Source organism: Sporothrix brasiliensis (assembly GCF_000820605.1).
Source record: "Sporothrix brasiliensis 5110 chromosome Unknown Cont21, whole genome shotgun sequence".
NCBI classification, from domain to species: Eukaryota; Fungi; Ascomycota; class Sordariomycetes; order Ophiostomatales; family Ophiostomataceae; genus Sporothrix; species Sporothrix brasiliensis.
This window is the reverse complement of record NW_024467140.1, coordinates 1,354,977-1,374,408: the sequence shown is the minus strand read 5'-3', so window position 1 is coordinate 1,374,408 and position 19,432 is coordinate 1,354,977. Positions and strand designations below refer to the sequence as shown.

At 55.9% G+C, this 19,432-nt stretch overlaps 9 protein-coding genes across 9 annotated transcripts; 4 read left to right on the top strand and 5 right to left on the bottom strand.

Moving 5' to 3' along the window:
• Positions 1–442: 442 nt before the first annotated feature.
• SPBR_05214 (uncharacterized protein) lies at positions 443–1,342 on the top strand (the record flags this gene model as incomplete). Its single annotated transcript, XM_040763491.1, has 2 exons — positions 443–624; positions 688–1,342. The coding sequence occupies 2 exons, from the start codon at positions 443–445 to the stop codon at positions 1,340–1,342; spliced, it is 837 nt and encodes a 278-aa protein (XP_040615430.1).
• A 379-nt stretch (positions 1,343–1,721) lies between these two features.
• On the bottom strand, positions 1,722–3,107 carry SPBR_04997 (mannan endo-1,6-alpha-mannosidase; the record flags this gene model as incomplete). Its single annotated transcript, XM_040763274.1, has 1 exon — positions 1,722–3,107. One exon carries the CDS (start codon positions 3,105–3,107, stop codon positions 1,722–1,724), a length of 1,386 nt encoding a protein of 461 aa, XP_040615429.1.
• A 535-nt stretch (positions 3,108–3,642) lies between these two features.
• On the top strand, positions 3,643–3,929 carry SPBR_05432 (uncharacterized protein; the record flags this gene model as incomplete). Its single annotated transcript, XM_040763708.1, has 2 exons — positions 3,643–3,713; positions 3,767–3,929. The coding sequence occupies 2 exons, from the start codon at positions 3,643–3,645 to the stop codon at positions 3,927–3,929; spliced, it is 234 nt and encodes a 77-aa protein (XP_040615428.1).
• Positions 3,930–5,071: 1,142 nt separating this feature from the next.
• On the bottom strand, positions 5,072–7,525 carry SPBR_04705 (uncharacterized protein; the record flags this gene model as incomplete). Its single annotated transcript, XM_040762982.1, has 3 exons — positions 5,072–6,035; positions 6,103–6,144; positions 6,207–7,525. The coding sequence occupies 3 exons, from the start codon at positions 7,523–7,525 to the stop codon at positions 5,072–5,074; spliced, it is 2,325 nt and encodes a 774-aa protein (XP_040615427.1).
• A 441-nt stretch (positions 7,526–7,966) lies between these two features.
• SPBR_05297 (uncharacterized protein) lies at positions 7,967–8,662 on the top strand (the record flags this gene model as incomplete). The annotated part of the gene is made up of 1 exon (XM_040763574.1): positions 7,967–8,662. One exon carries the CDS (start codon positions 7,967–7,969, stop codon positions 8,660–8,662), a length of 696 nt encoding a protein of 231 aa, XP_040615426.1.
• A 164-nt stretch (positions 8,663–8,826) lies between these two features.
• SPBR_08944 (uncharacterized protein) lies at positions 8,827–9,659 on the bottom strand (the record flags this gene model as incomplete). Its single annotated transcript, XM_040767070.1, has 2 exons — positions 8,827–9,288; positions 9,354–9,659. The coding sequence occupies 2 exons, from the start codon at positions 9,657–9,659 to the stop codon at positions 8,827–8,829; spliced, it is 768 nt and encodes a 255-aa protein (XP_040615425.1).
• Positions 9,660–10,295: 636 nt separating this feature from the next.
• SPBR_05158 (uncharacterized protein) lies at positions 10,296–11,306 on the top strand (the record flags this gene model as incomplete). The annotated part of the gene is made up of 1 exon (XM_040763435.1): positions 10,296–11,306. The coding sequence occupies one exon, from the start codon at positions 10,296–10,298 to the stop codon at positions 11,304–11,306; it is 1,011 nt and encodes a 336-aa protein (XP_040615424.1).
• Positions 11,307–11,749: 443 nt separating this feature from the next.
• Positions 11,750–13,633, bottom strand: SPBR_04831 (siderochrome-iron transporter; the record flags this gene model as incomplete). Its single annotated transcript, XM_040763108.1, has 1 exon — positions 11,750–13,633. The coding sequence occupies one exon, from the start codon at positions 13,631–13,633 to the stop codon at positions 11,750–11,752; it is 1,884 nt and encodes a 627-aa protein (XP_040615423.1).
• Positions 13,634–18,035: 4,402 nt separating this feature from the next.
• On the bottom strand, positions 18,036–19,226 carry SPBR_05068 (abhydrolase domain-containing protein 12; the record flags this gene model as incomplete). The annotated part of the gene is made up of 1 exon (XM_040763345.1): positions 18,036–19,226. One exon carries the CDS (start codon positions 19,224–19,226, stop codon positions 18,036–18,038), a length of 1,191 nt encoding a protein of 396 aa, XP_040615422.1.
• Between the last annotated feature and the right edge of the window lie 206 nt (positions 19,227–19,432).

Sequence of the window (19,432 nt, the reverse complement as noted above, 5' to 3'; positions counted from 1 at the left end):
GCTCCAAATGCTATTATGAAAAACGCTTCCGGCAATGTAACTCTGTCGGCACAAGACACGACAATTCGGGCCGTTGGTCACTCCAGTCTACCTGACAGACTGCACAGTTGTTATGTTTGTACGGTCTCCAACCGTGGTTTTACCAAATGCGAGTCCTCTTCCGCAACATGGACCGGATGGAAACCAATTCGTGACGCCAACCTCGGAGTTGTCAGCTCATGTTCATGACTCGTAGAACCCGACCATGAGGCTCTTCAACGTCTATAAAAAGGCAATAAGTGTCTCTTGATATTCATTACCAACCGTTGTCTGACCTACGCCCAAGACATCCAGCCCAATACTCACATTCCCTCTCTGCCGCTCTGCTCTCACTTACACAACTTTCCTTCCTTAGCTCCTTGGCCAATTTCCTCCTCTCAAAGTTGTTTTTACCTCCAAAACAATGGGTTTCTCTGCTCGCGTTTTGGCCGCTGCCGCCGCTGCGGCAGGCCTTGTCCAGATGGCCAAGGCTAACTGCAATCACAACAACTGCCTCCGCGCCATCATTGCCGACAGCATCACCACTCGCCATGGCGTGGCCGACTGCAACTCGTATCTCTTGACCACGCTTGTCAAGCCGACTAGGTAGGTCCTCCGTCGGGTGGCTTCCTCGTCATGCCCGTCCGCTGTCCCCGACTAACCTGGCAGCACGGAAACCGTCACGGTCACGGTCACGGACTCGGTCCTGCTGCCATCGACGACGACCGAGATCGACCTCTCCACCGCGGTGTCCACGGCCGTCGAGACGGATCGCAGCGCCGCCACGAGCACCGCCACGGACACATCGACCGAGACGTGGACGACCACGACGCGCACGAGTGTCACCACGTACACCGCGACGACGCGCACGACGACCCTGACCACCACCACGACCACAGCCAAGAACAACCACATCGGCCGTGGTGCGGTTCCTGTTCCCACCACGCAGGCCATCGTCCCGTCCCTCCTTCCGGCCTATGCGTCGGCCTGCGGCGCGCCCGGCAACGCCACGGCGTCTGCCTCCGCGTACGTGAGTGCGTGCCTGTGCGCCGGCGGCACCGCCGCCGTCATCACCAGCCAGCCCGTCGTGACGGTGACGGACACGGCGACGGTCACGAGCACGGGCTACTCGGCGGCGACGGAGACGCTCACGACGACCTCGACGGCCGTCACGACGACGACGACGCTGGCGGTGTCGACGGCCACGGTGACGGCGACCGAGATTGTGCCCACGACCGTGCTCCAGACGATCGTCGTCACGACCCGGACCAAGGCCACCGTGACCGTCACGGCGACCAAAACCATTACGAGCTGGAAGCCGTAGGGACCGCGGCTGTTGCCGCAAGATGCCAAGACATTGGGCGCTTAAAGTGTTGCGAGTCAAAAGGAAATGGAGAATGGGGCTGCAATCAATGGCTTTCGACAGAGTTTCTCTTTCTTTTTGGTTTACTTTTTTTACATTCTCACACTTGTTTTATTATTTATATTTACAAGAGGATAGGTGGTCCTCTCGACGGTCCAATGTATATTTATATATTAAAAAATGGAAGAAACAGAAGTGACCTACAACATAAAAATCAGAGCAGCAAAATAAACCAGCGGATTGTACGATGACGAAAACGCAACATAAAGCCAAGAAAATAAAAAGAACCCAGCGTAATCGTAATGCTACAGCCATATCCGTCCGTGCCCCATCGTCTGCACTAGTTCACCTCGCCCCAGCCCAGCATCATCCACGACAGCGTGCCCAGGCATCCTGTCAGGAACAAGAGCGTCAAGAACGCCGCACCGGCCTTGTCGCCCTGGCTGACGGGCCCCGTGTAGGGCAGGATCGATTCGTCGGTGCCGGCACTCGGATTGCCCTGGCTCGTGCCGCCGGTCAGGTTCGTCACGGGCGCCGGCGCCTTGTCGAGCAGCATCGACAGCAGCGCGCCGAGCACGTTCATCTCCTGGCCGGCGCCGTTGGTGCCGTCGTAGGTGCCGCCTTGGACCCAGCGGAAGCCGCAGACACGACCTGTGTCGCCGCCAGTGCACTGGCGCACGGCGGCCTCGGCGGAGGTTTTGAGGGTGGCAAAGATGCGGTCGTGGGTGTAGGGGGCGATCTGGGCGGTGACGGCGAGCCAGCGGTGGATGTAGCCCTTGAAGGAGAGCATGTCGGTGGTGCAGGTGAGATTGATGTCGCTTTCGCACGAGATTTCCTTGGCGATGCCGTTGGGAAAGAAGGTGGCGAGCATGTTTGTGAGCAGGCCTTCGACCCGCGTCTTCCAGACGGGGTCCTGGGTGTAGTCGAACATGAAGGCGGCGCCCTGCAAGAAGATGGCGGCGTTGTACGAGAACTGGGCGCGGTTGATGTCGGTGCAGTTCTTGTCGGTGTGGCCGCCGTCGTAGATGTTGTACTGGGCATCAATGAGCCCAACACCCTCGACCCAGTCCCAGGTCTCGGCCGCCCACTGGGCATAGGTGTCGTTGCGGGTGTAGCGGGCGAGGCGCGCGCCGATGTTGAAGAAGCAGCCGTTGGCAATCGAGTTCTTGTAGTTGTAGCCATTGTTGAGCGGCGTGATTTGCCAGCGCAGGCCGCCGCCGCACTGGTCGTCGCGACGTATCGGCGTGGTCTGCGAGTTGAAGACGGCCTGGGCGAGGGCGAGCCATTGCGGCGCGTCGGCGGGCGGGTTCTCGAAGCCGACTTCGGCGGCCAGGAGGGCGGACATGCCCCAAAAGGACTGGTCGTCGTTGCCCAGCGAGGCAGTCCAGTTGTAGGGCATGTACATGTTCTGGGGCGGCCCTGTCTGGAACTGGAGGGCCTGCATGACCTCGTCGTTGTAGGTGGTGTCACCGGTGTAGTGCCAGTAGTCGATCATGGTGCCCCAGAGGGCGCCGCCCTGCCACCAGTAGTACTCGCCGACGGGTGGCGGTCCGGGCAGGATGCCTGGGATCTGGCCGCTGAGGTTTCCCTTGTAGTAGGTCATGACGTCGTAGGCCTTGAGTTTCGCGGCGGCGATGATGGAGTCGGAATTGTCGAGGTCGACCTCGAGCGCAGCCAGAGCGGTCCTGGCGGCTACCGCTACGAGGGGTACTATTTTTCGATGCATCGTGGAATATGTGTGTAAGGGAAGATATGTGTGGAACAATGGTTGTCGTCGATGGAGCTCGACGTCGTGCAGGTCGAGTGGTGATGAACATCGAAAGTCCGTGCAAATAGCGAGTTAGCAATGTCAGAAAGCGTACGGGCACGACCAAACCTGGCGGATAGACAGCTATGTAATGCAGGGTAATCCAACCCCGGTTGCTCTTTTGCCGTCAATGCATTCCCTGTTTGCAAAGGTAAGGGGCAAGTGAGGTGAATGGAAGAAGGATGAACGGTTGTGCCCTCGATATTGGATCATTTAGCCGGCGCGCTCAGCCAGCGGCGCAAGGCAACGAAAGCAAGCCAACGCGTAAGGTATTATGCACCAAAACGAAGATAGCAAAGGAAAGGGAACAAGAAAAGTAGCTGTACGTATAGGTAGATTGTGAAATCAAGTACATCTTCTAACGATCGTTTTGTTGATCTCGTCACGCAGGCACATAGCTCAGCGCAATCGCCTCTGCGCCCCGCTCAACCCCGTCCTCCTCGACACCGTCATAATGCCCAGCACGCGCTCGTCACGTCCGACAACGCGCTCGCTGTTTTGTGCGTTGCCCAGCGTCGCGAAGCGGTAAGCCCCGGCGGCGGGGGAAGTCGTTGGCGAGCCGGCGCTTGCTGGCAAAGGCAAGCGGGCAAATTGGATGACCTATTTGAAGGCGGCGGGGATGTCAAACTCGTCGCTCGTGCTCAGTATGAGGACCTGCGTGTCAAGCTCGTCGGCCAGGTCACGTCACGTATCAGCGTGGCATTGCGTGTGCCACCGCCCGAGGTGATCACCAGGGGCTAGCTGCCAAATTTAGGTAGAATGAAGTCGACGAGACGCGAAGTGATGGCAATGCCAGTAAAGCGCGTCAGGATGGCCAGCAGGTCTTTGTAGGACGCGTCGGCGTACCGTACCGTTTCAGAATGTCATCGGTCCTCGTCGTAGCTGCCGCCCGTGCGGGCCTTGACGTGGTCAACCATAACGTTGCCCGGGCCCGTGTCAAAGGCCATCATGCGGCTGCCGTCCTTGTGGGCGTCAGCTGCAGATTGACAATGCCGCCAATCTTGAGGATGACGTTGAAGGCAGGATCTTTGTCGTTGAGGTCGCGGACGGGCACGTCGATTTAGCACAGGACGGCGTCAACGACGACAAAAATCGAGCCGCTGTTGAGGCCGAGGATGTAGACCACTTTGCGGGGAAGACGTGGTAGGAGAGAGGTGGACGTGGAAGATTATAAACAGAGAAAAGGGGCGAATGGAAGGCAAACGTGTCGTGGAAGAGAAGGAGCGGATATGCCGAACAGAGGAAGGAACAATTAATGGGGTTTAGAAACAATTTTATATCAACAAAGCAACTCAGTTAACAGGAAGGCGCGACCCAGTCGGTGACAGACGTGTTTCGGAGAATGGTTTTGGTCCAGAGTCACGAGACAAAGGAGCCATAAGACCTGACAACAAGGCCGCACTCGTGAATGGCCAAGAACGATCCTAGATGCGAGCGTTCACCACATGGTTTTGCTTCCGATCGCGCAAGGGCCACAAGGAGACCGACCCGAGACCCAAGGCCGAGCCAAGATCGTTTGTTCGAGATCGAAACCAAAGGTCCGTGGGACATCAAAATCAGGCCACGCGAGGACACGATCAACGAGATGCGAGACTCGGCTGATCAACCTGACTTTATTTTTAAGATTTTCTCGCGCGCGAAAATGGCCGGCCAGGTGTATCATTCGTCCATCGTTTGGCAGAGCGGCGATGACGATACGTCCAATAGTTCACGTTTTGTTCTATACTGTACACAAAACAACACGACAAGGTGGTCGACACAAGCCAAACAAACGCCATTCTCATCAACAGCCATTCTGCATTGTGCCAGCGGCCAGGCACAGGACCAGTTGTGGCATTTCCAAATGCAAGCCGTTCGCATAGTTCTATCCTGTCGCGTGCCGTCTAGGGCGTCGCCGCGGCAAAGTTGCGCCGCTCGTCCTGCAGAATGGCCAGGCTCGTGTCCAGCACCAGCGACCGCCGCACCGGGTGCGTCGCAAACGCCCGCTCGACCTTGTCCAGCAGCGCGTCCGCGTCGCCCACGTTGCGGAACACGGGCCGCAGGCTGGGCACGACGCGGACCTGCAGCAAAATCAAGTAGGCGGCAAAGAGCATCTGCAGACCGCACCACGACCCGAAGACGTCTTCGACGCACAGCCCGCCGCCGGTGCCGGCGGACGTGCCGCGCTCTTCGGGCGTCGGGAACGACAGGTGAATCAAGAGGGCGGCGCTCTCGATGCAGTCGCGGCACGACTCGAGGACCCAGGGCTCGCGGTCGACGTGCAGGGCGCGGACGTGGCCGGGCGGCCGGGCGGCGTTCTCGAGGTCGTTGTGCAAGAAATAGTAGAGGACGGGGCGGTGGAGCAAAAAGACGCAGCCAAAGTAGCGCAGGGCGGTCTCGCGCAGCCGGAAGGGCATCGTTGTTGTCGTTGTCGTGGTGGACGGCTGGTGGATACGAAAGACAGTGGCATCGCGAACGAATTGCTGGCCGGGCGGCTGTGCCTGATACCATGCACGCAGACTGGCGCTCAGGCGCGCCACGATGTCGGCGAGCTCATGTGGCTGGGCGTAGGCCCTGGTCGGGCTATAGAGCAAATGCAGGATGCGGTTGAGCAGGATGCGCAGGCGGACATGATTTTTGACATGGGATGCCAGTGGCCGTTGTGGCGGTGGTCGTTGAAGGGCGTTGTGCTGCTGGTGGCTCTCGATGTCCGGTGAGGCGGGCGCGGATGACGTGGGAGGTGAGGCGGGATGGAGAAGAGAGGACACAGGAACCGTCGAGGCGGCGCTGGCCGTCTCCAACGCTGGCATGGCGAGCAAGGCTGCGCTCGACAATGTACAGAAACCGTTGAGTTCGGTGATGATGTCGCTGGGTTGTCAGCACGTAACCAGCCTTTACAAGAATAAGCCGTCTGTTTAACGATGCAGCGACCTACCTCTCAAGAGTAAAGTGCAGCCGCGCGTACAGTGTGACCAGTCTGTTCTGTGAGTGAGAGGACACAATGCAGATATCCAGATCAAGTTGCGGTGGGGGACGTACGGATCGTCTGGCTGCATCATGGCCATGTGCTTGATGGCTGGATCGATGGACTGGAGCAGTCCGCGCGCGTGGAACGGCCGCACCCAAAAGTCGGCCAGGTAATGGGCCAGGAACAGCACAAGCGGCACGCGATCTTCGGCTGGCCCCGCCTGCAGCGTCCACAGCTTCTGGAGGGCCAGGCTGCAGGTGTGTGCCGACAGGGCCATGAGCGACGGGTCCGAGGGCGGGTCAAAGGGCGTGCGTTGGCGCGGGCGGTGCGGAGTGTCCTTCCCGTTGGAGCCTATGCACACGCGCGCAGCAATGGAGTACATCAGGAGCTGGGCGAATGACATGCGGTCGTAGTCGATGGCCGGCGACTGGCCGGCGGGGTGGCGCTGTTGTTGCTGTTGATGTTCGTGGTGGTGGTTATTCGGACTGTGAATGCGGCCGCCGTGAAACGGCTGCGGCTGTGTGGCCGCCGCCATGGTCGCCTCCTCCACAAGGTCCACATCGGCGTCCATGGCATCGGTGGACGGCACCGGCCGGCTTTGGCTGTTGTCCCTGCCATGGAAGATCGCAGCAAAGCTGGCCAGGACATGGTCCCGCTGCAGCAATGGCACCGCCTCCAGCAGGGCTGCTATGGCCAGGGGTAGGTTCTGCGAGATGTTGCGATCGTACAGCTGCTCGAGGGCCAGGATGGCCTGCCAGGGCGCATAGGTATCGTCTGTGTCAAGGCTTCTGCGGGCATCATCGCTCCCAGCCCGCTCCAGCAGCGCGTCGGCCTGGTCGCAGCGCGTCAGGTACGTCTGCGTGTCGTGCCCGGGGATGGTCATGTTGATCGTCAGCCGCGGCCAGCGAGTCAGCAGCTGGAATGCGGCGGCCGTGTGCAGGTCCGGCGGCGTGAGAGTGCTGTCGTCGGATGCGTCGGCGTTTTGGCGGTCCGGCTGGCTCTGATCCTGGCTCTGATCCTGGCTCTGATTTTGGTTGCTCTGCAGACTCTGGGCCTGGCCTTGACTTGTGGCCAGCGAGTTTGCGGCCACAGTCCCGGGTGACGACAGCGCCGGAAACGCCGCCAGAAGCATGCGGTTCTTGTCCTCGAGTGCCTGCAGCCGCGCCTCCGTGTCGGCGAGACGGGCCAGCACGGACGCATCAGACTCGAGGCCGGCGGGTGTCGGCCGGTAGAAGCACGTGCGGCCGGACTGGACGCAGTGGCTGCAGCGAGGCCGCAGTCCGTCGCAGCGGGACTTGCGCAGGCGGCAGCTGTCGCAGGCCACGAGGACACGGCCGCTGCCACGCATTGTCGGCGCGGCGTTGGACGGTGCCGTACCGTTGGAGGACATCGTGCGCGATACTGCTCAGTGCTTTGCTCAGATCAGGTTGGGACACCCACAGAGGCCGTCAGAGGACCGGAGCACTGATGCCTTTGTCAGCCGAAGCTGGCAGTCGTCAGTGGCGAGAAGGTAAGCATCTCAAACTGGAAAACGCCTCCCAAGGACACGGTCCTGCGTCTGGGCAGCCTGGGGTGCCTGAACTGAGAGACAGGGTACAGTTTATGAGGCGACAAGTTGGGGAAGAGAAAATATAGTTGGAGCAATGCCCGAGTGTAGTGAAGTCCTCAGCGTCAGTGCACTGACGCAGTATTGGTGCTAGTGCTGCGGCGCTGCTCAGCTGTATTAATATGTTGTGCAATCCCCGCAACTTGAGCAAAACGTGCCGTCTCCAACTTTCTAGCACCCGAATCCTTTTGTACGATAGCGAGCAGCGGCCGCGATATCAGGAAAATGCCCATCCTGACCTGTTTCAAGCACATACGATGGCCTCTGGCTTGGCCATGGGCGCGCCGAAAAGCCTCCTCCATCTCAGATCTCGCCAGCAGCGATTCAGACGAGTACGTCCCGACGCCCGAAGACTATCCGGTCTTCCCGCCGCCAACGCCTCGTCGCATCTTGGAAAACCGCGACGCGTACTTGGCGAAGCTCTCGACCATAAAGTTCTCCGCGCCTCAGGGCGAGTTCGACGACAAGCCCCTGTATTCCCTCTACCGTCTTTACGAATTCGTTCTCCTGGACAAGGTCATCAGTTATCGAAATCAGTTGGAGTACTTTTGGCGACAAAAATCATGGCCCGTCCACGACATCCCAGATCCTAAAGACGAGGACCCCGAGCGCTACGCATTCTTGGCCTGCTGCACACTTCTACTGGTCCGGTCGTTTAACGAAAGGATCAAACTCGGGCTGGATCGCAACATGCCGTCCTTGATCACGCCAGAGGAGGCGGAAAGGGGCCGGAACCGTCCTGACCATCTGCGCGCATATGAAAGAGCGCCTGAATGGGCTGAGAGGGCTGCCTCCTTGGTAGCGACATTATTTGTGCCGACCGAGGGTGGTGAAATACTGGACAAAGGCGACGGTCGAGCTTGCCCGGAGTTTCTAGCTAAAAACATTGTGTTATGGACACCTCATATCTCCTTTACGTGAGGGTTGCGCCATGCCATTAATACCATCAATATGACGTGCAGCTCGCGTTTTGACATTACCAACTTGTCATATTCGAACCTGCTATCTCCATTCTTGGTTTCCTACGTGTTGGGACAAGTGACCAACGCACCCATTCGTCCAGCGCAAGACTAGGTACGAAAATACTAAACAATTCCGAGTAACGACCCGATGAATGAAATCCGACGACGTGACTGACCCCTCCTGCTCAGATCCATTTCAAACAACAGCATGGCGACCGCTGTGCAGTCGCTGATACTCGGGATCCACGCGATTGCGCAGAAACTCTTGCTGGTTTCGTGTTTGTACTGCCGGGCCCAGCCTAGCACGGTGTCGACCGAGACCGGGCGGTTGCCGTGCAAGAGGATGTACTGATGGATATACGTGACGGCGTCGGCAAGGTCGTAGGAGCGCACTTGCTCTCCGCCCTTGATGAGGCGGCTGGCTTTGGCAGAAAAGGCATATTCCCATGGGGCCGCGTAAATGGTCAACCCGGCGCCGTTAAACACCACAACATTCTGTTGTTTAGATGCCGCTGTGAGGTGCTCGTGTATCGGGCCGGGCATCCACATCTGCGTCTCGGTAGAGTCGGAAACGGCTGCTGGGCACTGTGCATAGCTTCGTCGAGAAGTAGCCGGGCATGGTTGTTAAAATCGGACCCGAAAATATCAACGTCGTGCGTGGTAGCGCGAGACCGCAGATGCAGAATGTTGACGGCGCCGCCGACAGCAACGACGGTGATATGCTGCCGACGGCTGGCAATGTAATCTGACACATGCTGAAGCGCAGCCGAAAAGGTTCCGCGGTCAATGTCGCGAGTGACTTGTTGGACCGGGTTGCCGTACTTGTCGAGTCTGTTGCGTGGGATGTGTGTTATGACATCTTGGGGTGCACCAATAACCATGTTGCTCTGGTTATTTTTGTTATTGTTTCTCGATTTTTTGCCTTTGCGGAACGGCTTGCTGTTTCCGCTGCCCATGGTCTTGGATCTGTGTGTCTTGTATGGTAACAAAATCAGAACGGTGGTGCTTTGAGCTAAAGCCTTCAAGTTGATAGTTTCGCACAAACGAAGACCTAGCTGTGATAACGGAGTTGAGGCGCGAGTTAGTTTTTTTTTTTTTTTTTTTTGTCCTACGACCCCCTTCAACTTAAGTAAGTCTACGTGCTCTGCCTTGGCCTTCTCATCCTTCTCATCCACTTGAAAGCTTCATGAAAACTTTCAGCGCAATGTCATGATATTCTATTATTTTCGTCTTTTTTCTGCAAAATGTAAGAGGTGAAACCCTCTCCTGTCTCAGAAATAATTTATTGCAGTGGCTATGCCTCTGTTGACCATTTTGAGAGACCCGTTGGGCATTTCGATACGTAAACATTGGCAACAATATCAAGACGGCTGTTCGTTTTGGGCCTCGATGCTATTTTAAATTGTTCGTCAGTTTTCTGGGCTGCGGGCGCTACGCGCCGGTGCATTTAGCGCCATGCCACAAGCTAACTAACCAAAGGTGCGTTTCGAAGCAGCCAATTCACATCCATCTTAATTCTTGCTGCAAAAAAAGCAATCCATTTTCTTTGGCTTAATATTCAGCCTTCACCAGACACATCATTCGAAGGCACAATGGAAGATCAGCAGCAGCAGCATCCGCCACCAAAACCTCTCACCAGCATCAAGCTACGCGGCCAGACCAAGAAGCGCTTAGCAGCACGTCTCCTGCAGATCCACCTGCGCGGCCGGCCCGCATCCGTCCCCACTACCACCACCACAGACACCACCACCGCCGAATATAAGCCTGTGCGCGTTGTCTGCGTCGCCGATACGCACAACACACAACCCGTTCTGCCGGCCGGCGATGTACTGATCCACGCGGGCGACTTGTCCGACAGGGGCTCGTTCGCCGAGGTGCAGGCGGGCCTGTCGTGGCTGGCGGCGCAGCCGCACCAGCACAAGATCCTCGTTGCCGGCAACCACGACGTGCTGCTGGACGATGCCTTTTTGGAGAAGCATCCAGAACGCCGGTATGGACAGTCCGCAACAGAGACAAGACGAGACCTGGATTGGGGCGACGTGACGTATCTCCAAGACCGGCACGTCACGATTCGCGTGGGCGCCCGGTCGCTCACCATCTACGGCTCGCCCTGGACCCCGGCGTACGGTGTCTCCGCGTTCCAATACCGCCCGGACTGCCCGACGCACTGGTCGGAGCGGCTGCGCGCGTTTTCGCCGGCACAGCCACCCGACATTCTCGTCACGCACGGCCCGCCGAAGCTGCACCGCGACCAGCGCGACTTCTACCGCGCCGGGTGTGCCTACCTGGCGGAGCAGGTGGCGCGCCTGCGGCCCCGGCTGTGTGTCTTTGGCCACATTCATGCGGCGTACGGACGGGAAGACGTCTTGGTCGACGCCGTGCGCTGGCAGCACGATACCGTCGCGATCGGGTGGGCCGGGTGGGCCGGCGTGGTGTGGATGCTCATGCTCGTCGTGTGGGCAAAGACCACAGCGATGCTAGCAGCACCGCTGCGAATCATGGGCATTCGCCACGACGAGAAAGTGACGACATTCGTCAACGCCGCCGTTGTTGGCGGGCCAGACAACAAGCTGCGAAATCCGCCGATCGTGGTGGAAATATGATGGGAGGTAGAGACGTTGCTTTTGCCGAACGGGTCAGATACAGTGTAGACGTGAAAAAAGACGTAACCAGGCACGATGTCTACTGGGTATGGCCTGGTGACCGGTATCTGGAACTCGCTAGCGGCTAAGCAGAACGATGGAACTCCAAGCAGCTCTATCGATGATTCCGTGACTGATGCCCATGATTGCATGAATGACATTTTCTCGCTTCAGCGCTTTTAGATCAATCACCTTGGTGCATGACGATGTAAAAATGGTCTAGAACTGTTATACTATTCGCGTTGCCAGTGCTCCATAGTCCATACTGTAGTGATTCAGCAGCGCAGATTACCCAAAACGACCGGCTTGTGGCCTGCTGCCTACGGCACGGACGGATATATGTAGAAGCAAAAGTGCTCCGATGACTAGGCCGTTCATTTTCGGAGCCGATCTCTTCCCACGGCTTACAACAGAGTTCCCTTGTTCTGCCGGCGGTCGACGTTGTAGTTCTTCCACAGCAGAATGGCCGGGATGGCCAGGACCAAAAAGGCCGTCGACGAGATGCAGTTGACGCGCTGGCTCTGGCCCCAGGCAAAGTTGATGGCCTCGCGCGCGGGCGTGCCCATTGGGTACGTCAGCTGCAGCGTCGAGCCGCCGTTGAAAATCGTCTCGGTCTGGTTCTTGAGGTCGTCGGGCAGGTGGCTGCGCAGTGCGTCTGGGAAGGTGTTGACGTAGATGGCCTGCGCCACGGCGTAGCCAACGGAGCCGCCAAAGCTGTTGAACAGGTACAGCAGCGCCAGCATCATGGGCACGCCGTCGCGGTCGGCCGCCGCCATGACGGCCATGCTCTGGCCGATCACGAGCGTGCCGCCGCCAAAGGCAATGAAGATCTGGCACATGACAATGAGGCCAATGTTGGCGTCCTGGCCGCGGAAGCGGATCATCAGACCCGAGCCAAGGAACATCAGCACGAGACCAAAGCAGAGGCAGGCGTACTTGAAGTGCTTGGTCTGGCGCACAAACACGCCAAAGACGACGCCCCAGAAGCACGAGCCGACGTTGTAGATCTGCGTCATGTAGCCGGTCTGGGCGATGCTCAGATCGTAGACGACCTGCACAAAATAGTAGTAGTACAAGTCCCAGGCGTAGAAGCTGTAGTACAGGACGGCGGCCAGCATGCAGGCGCCGACGACGGTCCGCTTCTTGAACAGCTCGTAGCGCACGAAATGCACGCGCGCAAAGTAGCGCTCCCAGACATAAAAGACGGGGAAGAGCAGGAGGCCAACGACGACCATGGCAATAAAGGACGCCGACTTGTACTCGGCGCGGCCGTTGGTCTGCAGACTGAAAGGCAGCAGGAACAGCACCCATGCCGCCATCAGAATCAGCATGCCGACAATGTCAAACTCGTGGATGTAGTGCAGCGTCGACTGCCACCAGGTGCGGCCCGACTTGGCACGCACAAACAGGCCCATCGTCTCGGCCTTGCGCTGGAAGAACTTGAAGACGACGGCGAGCGGCGTGAACACAAAAAACATGATAATGACAAACGCGCCAATGGCCCAGCGCCACGACGCGTGGTCAATGAAAGCCTGCGCCGCCAGCGGGCCCGTGAAGGCCGTGCAGATGAAGGGGGTCGACACGAACGCAAAAGCAAACGCCCGGTTGCGCAGGCCCGAGGTATCGGCCACAAAGACGTCCATGATAAAGTACAGCGCGTCGTAGCCGATCCAATACAACACGTAGCCGGCCGCGTAGCCGTTGGGGCCCTTGCACGAGGCAAGGACAATCATGCCCAGCAGGTAGATGAAGACAAAGAACAGGAAGCCCTCGGCGCGGCCCCAGACGTTGAGCACCTTGGCAATGGGCAGCTTGACGACGCCGCCGATGACGGACGCCAGGATGCTGGCCGTGCCCAGCTGCGGCGCCAGCTGGAAGTCGTTGTACGCGTAGTAGGTGACGTTGCTGAGGATCGACTGCTGCAGGGCCAGCATGAAGAAACAGACCCAGATCCAGACGTAGGTCAGCAGCACGGCCTTGCGCGTCCACACCAGAGCGGCGGCCTCGGCCTTTTGGACACCGAGCTGCGCTTTTTCGGTGACGATGCCACCATGCTTCTGGACCTCGAGCTCGTTTCGGGCCTCGAGACTCAGTCGAGACAAGTCGTCGCTGCTGGAGCTGGCCTCCTGTTGCGGGGGTACGACGGCCTTCTCGTTGTCGCCGCCGAGGACGCCGATGTCAGCACCGGTGGTCGTGGCCTCGGGGGCCGCATATTCGCCGGCTGTGGGCCCGATGACCAGTGAATCGACAGCCTTGTTGCGGCCGCGGATGTTGTGGAATACACTCATCGTGGGGGGATGGAAAGAAGACGAAGTTAAAGAGGATTAATTTAAAACAAGACAAGACGAAGAAGCTGTACCGGAACAACTTGGCGACATCCAAGGGATGAATGGAAGAGATGGAGTGCCAAGAGAAAGAGACAAGAAAAAAGAACAAAATCAAAGGAACAGGAGAGGGCCTGATTCTTAAAAGGATAGGATAGTCGAGAAGAAGGACGGAGGTGGAGAGGGAGAGTAACAACAATCCTGTCTTCACTGCTACCCAACCAGAGCTCCGACTGCGAGGAGTGCAAAGAATGATATGCTAGGGTAGGACCAGGATATGAATGAACCTATGCAAACCCCACGGTCAAGCCCCACGGCAGAGCAGCTTCCTGAGAACGGCCATTGAACAGGCGTGGTGGGGACGGAGACAGGATGGTAGCCAGAGGATAGAGTCGTCGACAGCGTTGAAAAAAAAAGAAAAAAGAAAAAGAAAACTCTTCGGAGAGATAAGATGAAGTGCTTGGTCGGGTCCCCACGCTAAGAATATGCTACTGGGGGTGGTGCATGGGAGGACAGGAAAGTGCGATCCATCGGATCAAGCAAAAGCAGGCAAAGGAGGAAGGAAGGGACCGAACTCGCTTAACTTGACCAGTTATCCAGTTTCCCAGTTCAACTTAGTGTGGTAGGAGCGACGTGTGCCGCATGTACATCCATCTCCAGACGCGAGGCAAGAGCAACAAGAGCAAGTAGACCAAAAGACACGCGCCTGCCGCGCCCCGCATACGAGAAATATCGAGCACAACAGATCGTAAACTTGAGGAAAGAACGACAGCCAGCAATCAAATGAAAACAACTCAACCGCCTCACCGACGCAAAGCACACCATGGACGAAGAAAGACGAGAAAGAAATAAGACAGCAAGAAAGCAAAGCCCGACTGCCCGAAATGCCTGCCGTGGAGCAGAAGAAGGGGTCCGACTTGCTCAACTAGCACCTCGACTAGCACCGATTTGGGTGCTGCGTGCCGCCAAATTCGCATCTGATTACGGGACATATCCCAGAGTGGGGCACCCTAAGACAAATTCACGCAAAAGACGATCTGATAACTCAAAAACACACTGACGACTTCGTACGGAGGAATCCAGAGGGTGTGGGACTGGCTAGGACACCATGGAAGGATGGGGCCAGGTGGAAACAAAAAGGAAATTTCAACTCAGCGCCGATCCATCTGATAATACTACGTTGTTGTGGCGTGGTGGAATTGGTATGGTGTTCAAGACTTTTACGTCTTTGCCGACTGTGGATGAGAAGCAAAGCGAGTATCCAGAATCGACACAGTAATTACGGCGTTCTCGTCGACGGCAAAACCAGAATCATCTCTCTAGCAGATCTTGGAATAATAAGATTATCTATGTCGTACACACGTCACATACAACTGATGCCCTAGACTGCATGCTGGCCAAGTCTCGCCTGTCTCGCCTGTCTCGCCTGGAGAGCGGATGAGCGGTCGGCAGGACACTCGTTTTCTTCTTTGTCTCCGTTATCGGTGTTTGCAGCTCCCTCCCTCAAAACGGAGCGCGATATTACTGGCCTGGCATAACTACAATTGTCTTGAAATGGCCCTCTTGTACTCTTGTACTTTGATATTTGCAGACATGCATACCGATGTGTCCGAGCGCCTAGGAGGACCATTCGAGAGCCTCCTTTTCTTAGTCCATCTGTCCAACTTGCGGCGCTTTCTCCGTATTTCTTGTAGTCCCAGTGACCTACAGAGCTGTTTTTATGACATATATCCCGGTGAACTTGGTACGTGGCAGCGAAATGCGACGCATTCCGTCTTTAGCGACGGAGATTACATAAATTGGATGTCCTCTTTTTACTATGGCTATTCCAGCCAGTTGCGTCGGTGGTCGTCAACAATGGCGATGTCTTGCAGGTCAAACCGGTTTTTGTCTGGGCCAGTTTTCAAATTCTGAATCAAGCTCATCGCAGATGTGCTGGAATGCACAAGCTTACCCAGCGACAATCATCAGATGCTCTTTTCCCCACGGGAAAGCCTTCTGCAGATCATTTGGATGATATTATTCACGGATGCGATAGCCAGCTCTGTTTTTGTGCGCTTCTGCGTATCCCCACGTTTTATCAGCGAGGGTGATGGCGGGTATCAGTTAGCGCCTGCATGAGTTCCTTGTCTCAGCGAAAAGACTTTCACCAATAAGGTTTGAATTCGAGCCGCGCAGCTTTTCGTACCAGGATTACCCGTGGTTTTTCTTGGGAATGTTTTGAATTCCGTTCTTTGCATCCATGGGGGTAGGCCTGAGACACGACTGTAATAAACGCGACAAAAAAGACAGCGCCTTGCCCCTGCATACGAAGTCGTACCGAAGGCGTGAATGGCGGTTCGGAATTTGCTGTTGGTCTACAAATGTAACCAGGCCAGAAGCAAACATCGCTGAGCCTGAAATAAACTGAAAATAGGATGAAACAACTGACAAGCCCCCGAACACAAGCGACCTTCACGGGCCGGCACGTCCCATTCAACGGTATCTCTAAATTGTTTTTATTTCATCTGCTATTTTGGGTATCACCTTTTCCGATGGCCCGGCCCAACGTTTGATAAATAAATGCAGTGTTTGCATTCTTTTGCGGTTTTCACAACAGTTCATATCATCTTCGTCTCGTACTTCAAGTTTCGTATATATTGGATTTTCGCCCAACCAGCAAAAATAAATATCACCAGATTCAGATCGAAGAACCCCTACTGCCATACGAGAACGTACATACCGTTACAGGGTGTATTTCGATGAATACTCCTACAACCAACTCGACAAACGAACCAAGTCTGTCGCCATCACCACGAGAGTTAGTCGGTTGGGTTTTGGAATCGAATGGACGTGGCACACTAAGCCTGATCACAACATGTCTAGCCACCACGTTCCTATGCACGTGGGTGGTGATACACCCCCGAGTCTACAAACGACTACGATTTGCGACATTCCACAGGCTAGCCCTCTTCCTTAAGACCATACTAGCGCCTGAGTTGATCGCTGTGGAAGGGCTCCAAGAGTGGGCTCAGTGCCGGAGGATGGTCGATGAGTGTACTTCACTTACACAAGGAGAGTTCAAGCTCAGACAAGCGTTTTATATCAGCATGCTTGGTTTGCGATACCGCACACAACTCGGCGATCGTGTGATCTGGCCTAATCAATACGCTTGGCTACTTCGAGAACGACTTATCGACTGGCAGGATCACGCCTCCTGGGGGCTCTCCGAGGAGACCATACGGGACAAGAGCAAAGCAGACGGTGTTACCAAACTTGTGGCTCTGACTCAGGTGTCCTGGTTCATGGCACAATGCATCATGCGATCCGCGAATAATCTCCCCATTTCTCAAATCGAGGCCATGACCCTCGGCTACATCCCCATATTTGTCGTCACATACTTTTTCTGGTGGAGCAAACCCAAAGACATATGTTCGCCGTCCACTGTTAAATTGCCGGATATGAGTCCAGAACAAATGCGCGACTTCGAGTTGATGGCAGTTAGCAACAAATTTGACTCTGAAGGGAGGAGAGACCAGGTCACATACTGGAACATCTGGTATCTCACCCCTCGCTTGTTTTAGAAAGAAGCAGAGGACAGAGCTATACAAAACGCTCGAGCAATACGAAGCACACCATCAAACGCCTACAGAAAACCGGAAGAGGTCTTCATCCACGATGCCGCTCAGAGCCGGCAAAACGATCCTCGTCACGAAATCTCGCACGATGTCTCGCGCAAAGTCACAGCCTCGGCCACCCTAGAATACGGCACACGAAATGTGGAAGATCTTCAGACTGAGCTGCGAAAAGAGATCGTCTTGTCACACTGGGACCCCCAGCTGTACAGGTCTCGGATCTGGCCGCTGATGTGCATCTTCAGTGTTCTTTTTCCAGCGCTTCACCTTGTGTCATGGAAAACCGTCTTTCCGTCGACGTTCGAAATGTGGATGTGGCGTGGAGCCATTTTTCTGTCCATTCTCTCCATGCTCGTCTTTATGCACTTTGAGAAGGTTGTCTTCCGCTGGAATGGTCTTGTTACAGTTATAAGCATTGCTTCTCCGGGTCTGTACTTTGTCAGTCGCATCGTTATGATGGTCGAGGTCTTTGTCACACTAAGAGGCGAAGAACCGGCCATATACGATACGTTTGAAGTTTCAACGTATTGGATGCACTTCTTGTAAGACTAGATTACCTAAGTTAAACGAGCCCTCGTCGCCGTGATGCCATTAATGCACTCGCTAGATTTGAAATCTTCATAATCATATATTGACCTTCTAGAAAACGACTTCCAAAAGAACGCTGTGCCGCTAACTTTATACAAACAGAAACCAACGAAATCGCGAAAGAAAAAGATATGCGAATTTAAACTCAAATTCCAAAATCAAAATTAAGACTTAAATGTCGGATCCGCAGCTTCAAAGGAGCGCATGACAGCCATCGTTATTACAGGGTAGCCCATGACCACATCATGCAAACCCGTCTCCAGGATTTCTTCTCGAATCACACCATACTCTGTCCGCCATTCCATGACGGATCCGGCGGCTCCGAGATCCCGTCTTTCGTCCAATTTTCTCTGTTCGAGTTCATCTTGGCTGATGCCAGAAGGGACAGAAGCATTGACGGCATGCCAGAAAAGGGCCGGTGTGTGATCCCATGGAATATCGTAGTCGTCCTTTGCGTGGATGATGGTCAGACGGTAATCTGTTTTCTGCTGCTCGTTGGCACGAACATATTGTGCAATGCGGTCTTTGTTTGGCCATTTGTCCTTGATAAAGTGTTGAAGAGATTTAAATAACCAGGGGAATCGTGCGAGCGGTGACAAAATCGGCACGGTACCTGCCACACGATATGTCGCTACCAACGTTGCCACATCGACAAATGGCGCGACAAGGACTGTGCCTGCAAAGACCACAGGCTGCGGTTGCAAAGCAAGGCGCTCTGATAGAGCGATGCTCACAGCGGTCCCCATCGACTGCGCAAAGACGACAATGCGTGACGGCGGTATGCCTGCGACATTCATCGCCCAGTCCACGACAGCCAGCGCATCGGTGACGAGTCCGCTTTCCGACGGCTTCCCGGTGCTCCGTCCAAATCCTCGATAGTCGAATGTCAAAACATGTATCTTGCCCGGCTGCCCCGCGGACAGCGCACGGTAGTTGGGGACCCTGTAGCCGGAACCGACCGTGCCTCCAGCGCCGTGCAGGTGAAGGACCAGCCGGGCTTCGGGGTCGTCGCGAAGTAGTTGGAACGCGAGCCGGCGGGTGATGTCCCCGGCGAAACCGGCTGGCTCTGCAGCGAGAGACAGTTCGTGCTTACGATACAACCCCACGGGGAGAATGTGCCAAGCATGCAGCTGTTCGCCGTCAATCGTCTGTACCGAGAACGGTGTCACCTGATTTCTTAGAAAACCAAAGGTCTCGGGGACATCGAGATCCTTGAACCATGTCATCTGAACTGCATGCAGGTACACCGCATGGGACTGAAATGTGGACGTCGTGAGAAGCCCCAAAAGTGCTGCGTAAAACCCAACGAGTGCCGCGACCGATATGGAAGCATACTTGACAACGGAAACAACCATTTCGGCAGCGACCATTAGGATGCTTTGTCGGGGTAATCAGTTTATCGTCAATAGGGCAAAGGATAGTTCACAGGCGCGGTGAAATAAAGAAGAGTCGAAGATGTTGCTTGCTTCGTAGCTGAATCCTGGGCGGTTCTAAGTAAACAAATTCAGATTAGTCGGGATGGAAAGCGGGCGGTGAAACTAAACTATCCTCCTTAGTAGCC